Below are 5,536 nucleotides of genomic sequence, written 5' to 3' on the forward strand. Positions count from 1 at the left end.
ACCTTATAATTTGTTGTGTAGCCTTTATTGGCTATTAGAGCCTCACAGCTACGTGGCATGGAGTCCACCACGTCCTCGCAACGCTTGCAGGGATTCTGGCCCTATACCTCCTGTACAACTTGTCAAAGGTGTGGCTTAGATGTCGGGGATTTCTTGGCAACATAATGCTTGAAGTCCTCCATCAGTTCCCAATCGGATTTAAATCCGGGAACTCTGCTGACATGGCATTACATCAGTTTTTTCATGACCAAACCACTCCGTGACCAGTTGGCCGGTGTGTTTAGGTTTCGTGGCTCTGCTGAAAAGTCCATATTGAAGGGGCATTTCATCCTGAGAATACTTCAGCATGATGTTTCTTAATATATTTTCAAAGATTTCTTGGTCTATGATCTCATCGATCATATTTATAGGTCCCACACCACTGTATGAGAAACATGCCCAGATCATGATTTGAAGACCACCATGGTTAGCGGTCTTAAGGGTATGGTTTAGGTCATTTTCGGTGATTGGTGGTCAACGGACATATTGTCTTGAACTTTTCTAACAATTAACACCAGTTTAGACTCATTTGTCCAAAGCATATTACGCCATTTGGAAAGTGGCCAGTTCAAGTGGTGCTTGGCAAACTCCCACCTCGCTTTGAGATGTCTATAACCAAGTAATTGCACCTTTTCTGGACTTCGGGTATTCAAATTTGTATCCACCAGTCTTCGGCCAATAGCCACTTCACTAATTCCCCAACTCAGCCCTGCTTTAATATCCCTACAGGATGCAAAAGGATTAGTTTAGCTGAAGAGCACTATGCATCGGTCCTCTAAAATTGTGGTTTTTTGTATCACACTACGGTTTTCAGGCTTTGATTTATAATTTATGTCATTGAAAACCATTTTGGTAAAACATTTTAGGCGACACAGAACTTTTTTATACAATTTTGCTCCTTCCTAAGCTCAAGAAAGGACCTCCTCTCTACATTGGACCAGTTAGGTCCTTTACACACTAAAATTAATTTTTTTTTTTATAGTTATAGTGTATTGTCGTATAAACTACAATAATAAACCAGATTAAACTCACTTTTCATAAAATTAAAAACAATTTCGGCTTTTTTAGTGGAAGAAAAGAAAAAACTGCTATTCTAATGTTCAGCCCAAAAGTGGTGCACTTGGGTAAAAATATCAAAATTTCAGAAAAACTGATTAAATCTAACGGGGTTTTTGCTGTTTTCTTATCTTTATGCTTCATTTTACAAAAACAATGTGCTAGCGATCAACTAACAAAAAGGAATAACCAAAAAAAACGGTTACATAGTCTTTTCTCTGTCGCACTGCTATTTCAATGGTCACAGCTGTATATAAATAATATAATTTTGTGTATGTTCGTGTTGGGATAAATAGTTGAAAGCAAAAGTTGCTTATTCTAATTGAAACTTTCGCACTGCATGCAAGCAGTGTGTGAAGCAGTGCACAGTGCACTGTTACACTGCAGTGTAACGACTTAGCTCTGCTTGCATTAGATTACAATTTATTTCAGTGCTTTTCCGTTTGCTAATTGATGTCTCCCGCAAACCATTGATTTTTCTTCTCGTAGTTGTAAGCTTAGCAATTGATTGCTTATCATATTAAAAATCTATATTCGGCTGTTCTCTTCCCATTAAAGCTCTTTTGTTCACTCTCCTTTCAATGCGCGCTTCTTTTGTTTTACTTTTTTTTAACGAATAAACATTCTCAACTTATGCATAGTTGTTATTGCTAGACGTATTTCTACAATTGATTATCTCATTCAAGATCTACACTCGGCATCTCTCTCTCTCTTGCTTTCTCTCTCTCTCTCTTGCTTTCTCGCTGCCTTTACTCTCACTTCTACTTCAAGCTTTGCATTTCTGTTAATTGTTCGTGTCTCCTTTCATAGATTGAGCCTGTTGTCATACCCGCTACCCATAGGGTAGAAGGGTATTATAACTTTGTGCCGCTAGGAAATGTATGTAACAGGTAAAAGGAGGCATCTCCGACCCTATAAAGTATTTATATTCTTGATCAGCATTAACAGCCGAGACGATTTAGCCATGTCCGTCTGTCTGTCTGTGTGTCTGTTCGTCTGACCATATGAAACACTGGATCTCCGAGACTTTCAGAGATAGAGCTATAATTTTTTTTCGACAGCATTTGTTATGTTTGCACGCAGATCAAGTTAGTCTCAAATTTTTGGCACGCCGATTTCCGCCCAAGCAAATCATTAAAATCGAATAACAAACGTAATTTTAAAGCTAGAGCTGTATTGGTGTATATAATAAAAACAATAGTATTTATTATTTCTGAAAATTTGTATTTTTAGTAGTTTGTAGTATTTTGCTTTTATTCAAAATGGGTAGCGGGTATCTCACAGTCGGGCACACTAGTCTGTAGCTTTCTTACTTGTTAAAGCTGTCATTATTCTCTGACCCGTAGTCCACGCAGCTTTCTTATCGTACAATTCTCTATGAATACCATTGTGGCGTTTTAATTCTTCGCTGCGCTAGAATTAGTCTAAATTTGGCTGCTGTAGCGATCGGTCTTGCTACGCTTTCTTATCGCAAATAATTAAAAATTATAAGTTTATAATGCAAATTCCCAACAAAATACTCAACGCGTTTTTGACAATACTTTGCTTGTGTTTGCTGGCAAATTTTACCAGCTCTCAAAAAAACGGAACAGGTAAAATATATATGCAGAAAAAAATTATAAGAAGCAAAACCAAAGAACATATGCTTTGGGAGTTTCGAATATAAACATGAGCTCGACTGTGATATTCCATCTACCCATTGTGAATAAAAGCAAAACAATGGGATAATAATTTTAAAATATACCAAACAAATAGACCACAAAAATACGAAAAATATTCAAAATTCCATCTTTGGGGAAAATACAAATACATTGTTAACCAAAGCAACACCCGTAGTAAATTGTCATTTGTTGCCGTAGAAAAAAATTTGTTAAGTAACTTTAACAATTTGTATCTGATTGTAACCAAATTTTCATAAAACCTATAGTAATTATTGTTTGTACCAAAAATAACCACTATAGCTTTAAAATTACGGTCGTTATTTGGTTTATATCGATTTGGAAAGGCGGAAGTGGGCGTGGAAAAATGTTTAAAGAAACTTGATCAGCATTCAAACATAATAAGTTATATCTATCTCTTATAGTCCCTGAGATCTAGGTGTACATACGAACAGACAGACAGACGGACACTCGGACGTGCCTATATCGTCTCTGTTAAAGCTGATTAGGAATATATATACTTTATGGGGTCGGCCTGTCACATACATTTCCTGGAGACAGTTTTGAAATTCTTTAATTCCCATGTTGTGTGATATCAGTTTTTCTTTCTTAGAAAACGAATATTTGCCAAGAATGTTCTCAGATTAAACTCATTAATATTGCTATTTTTTATCAGCCACTTATAACAATAAAAAATCGTATTGTGTATTTCCAGGAATTTCAGCGCTTTGTGCCCCCGGAAGTCGTTGTGCTCCGCTCTGGCAGTGCAGCAATAACTCAAAAATTATATTTGGGAATATAAATCCACTTTTTCGTGCAAAAGTCACAAATCCGTGTAAAAGTCATCAATCTTGTTGTAGAGAGGAGTTTATTGTGAGTGCTGTGTAGATTATTCAAATATTATTAAGTATAACCCTAGAATTTCTTTATAGAGAGAGCTACCAGTGTCGCCTCCGCATGATTTTGCTTGCGGTCGTCGAAATGTGGAATCTAAGCATATTGAAAGTCAGAGTACCTCAAAGTTGGCCGATTTCGCCGAATTCCCCTGGGTTGTGGCCATCTTTCTTAGCGAGGAGACAAATCTAAACTTTATTGGAGGCGGCTCAATCCTATCGCCAAATGTGGTCTTAACTGCCGCTCACATTGTCTGCGGCCACGCCACAGAAGATCTTCTGATCCGTGCTGGAGAATGGGACACGCGGTCGGTGTTGGAACCCTTTGAGCACCAGGAGAGAGATGTGCTCGTTAAGATCTGTCATGAGAAGTATGATAATGGATCAATGTTCTACGATATTGCGGTGTTGAACTTGAGAACTCCACTCGAATTCGCCAAACACATAATGCCCATTTGTTTGCCCCGACATTTTGAGTTTCCCAACATCGAACGCTGCTTGGTGGCTGGCTGGGGCCGGGAGGAGTTTACGTCCGATGCAACTCGCAATATTCTCCGCAAAGTTGATCTTCCGATTCTAGATAATCCGCTGTGTCAACGGAAATTCAGACGCACTCGCTTAGGTCGTAACTTCTGCTTGAATGAATCCTTTTTGTGTGCCGGCGGCGAGAAAGATCTGGATTCTTGCACTGGCGATGGCGGATCGCCTCTCTTTTGCCCCCTTTACGATCATCCCGGTCAATATTATCAAATTGGCATTGTCTCCTGGGGGCTGTCTTGTAACTACGCGAATGTGCCTTCGGTTTATGCAAATATACCGCATCAGCTTGACTGGATTCTTGGTGTGCTTAGAAGACTTGAACAAAATGTGAACTACTATATGCCATCCTATAAACGTGAGTATCAGGAGAGAGCTTCAAATTCAATCATTGCATTCCGCATGGACAATAAAAGTGATTGATGCTTAGAAGACAAGAACTCATGGTCAGACCAAAACTGGAAATGATTACTTCTCTCGGGGCGAAAAACTTGCAAAAATATTTTTTTGAAATTTAATCTTTCTTTCTTTTCATTAATATTGTATCACAATTTTATAGATTATTTGAGAGGATGAGTTTAAGCTATTGAGAATATATGAATATATAATTAATATATAATATAATATATGTGTATATACTGGCTGTTATTTTCACTTTATTAAGACTTTTATCCCTTATCTTTTTAATACACTTTTCAAACGTTAACAAGTTTACTTGATTATAAAATAAACTCATGTAAAATACTTTTTGGATGATGGAAATTGATTGTAATAATGTTTAAGCTGGCCGAACTTTATGAAGCGTTTGATTTTCATTACCAAAGCGACATGTGAACATCGATGATCCAAAGTAGATTGTTTTCTTTTTGCTGTCGTTGCTGTCGTTGTGGGAATGCAGCAGTGTCAGCTGCATTGGAGTCGTAGTCGTAGTCGTCGTAGTCATCATCATTAAGTAACGTGAGCCATCATCAGGCAATGGACAGTTGCCGACGACGTCGTCGAGTTGTCGATGCTCACTGGCAAGAAAGCCAGCGAAGCAAATTGTTTTTAATTAAAAGTAAACAATATCAATTCATTCGACAGTTATCCAGTTATGCTGCTGACATTGCTTGTCCTGGACGAAGCATCTAAGCTCCTCTGCCAGCAGTTGCATTGTTTACCAGGGATTACAAAAATTGATGCACACAGGATGCGGGCGACGTCGATGCTCGATGCTCGTTGCTCGTTGCCCGTTGGTTGAGAGCAGCTTCAGCTTTAGCTTCAGCTTCTGCTTCTCTGGCAGCTTTGACATGGCCTGTCCATTTATATTTCAGATGCGCAGGGGTAAACATTTTTGTTGGCCATTTTCATTTT

General features: G+C 38.3%; 1 protein-coding gene across 1 annotated transcript; it reads left to right on the forward strand.

Moving 5' to 3' along the window:
- The first annotated feature begins 2,523 nt into the window (after nucleotides 1–2,523).
- Nucleotides 2,524–4,840, forward strand: LOC117563835 (phenoloxidase-activating factor 2-like). The gene is made up of 3 exons (XM_052002066.1): nucleotides 2,524–2,687; nucleotides 3,469–3,626; nucleotides 3,686–4,840. Exons 1-3 carry the CDS (start codon nucleotides 2,594–2,596, stop codon nucleotides 4,604–4,606), a joined length of 1,173 nt encoding a protein of 390 aa, XP_051858026.1. The 5' UTR covers nucleotides 2,524–2,593; the 3' UTR covers nucleotides 4,607–4,840.
- The last annotated feature ends 696 nt before the right edge of the window (nucleotides 4,841–5,536 follow it).

The sequence above is a fragment of the Drosophila albomicans genome, chromosome 2L (genome assembly GCF_009650485.2).
Source record: "Drosophila albomicans strain 15112-1751.03 chromosome 2L, ASM965048v2, whole genome shotgun sequence".
NCBI lineage: Eukaryota > Metazoa > Arthropoda > Insecta > Diptera > Drosophilidae > Drosophila > Drosophila albomicans.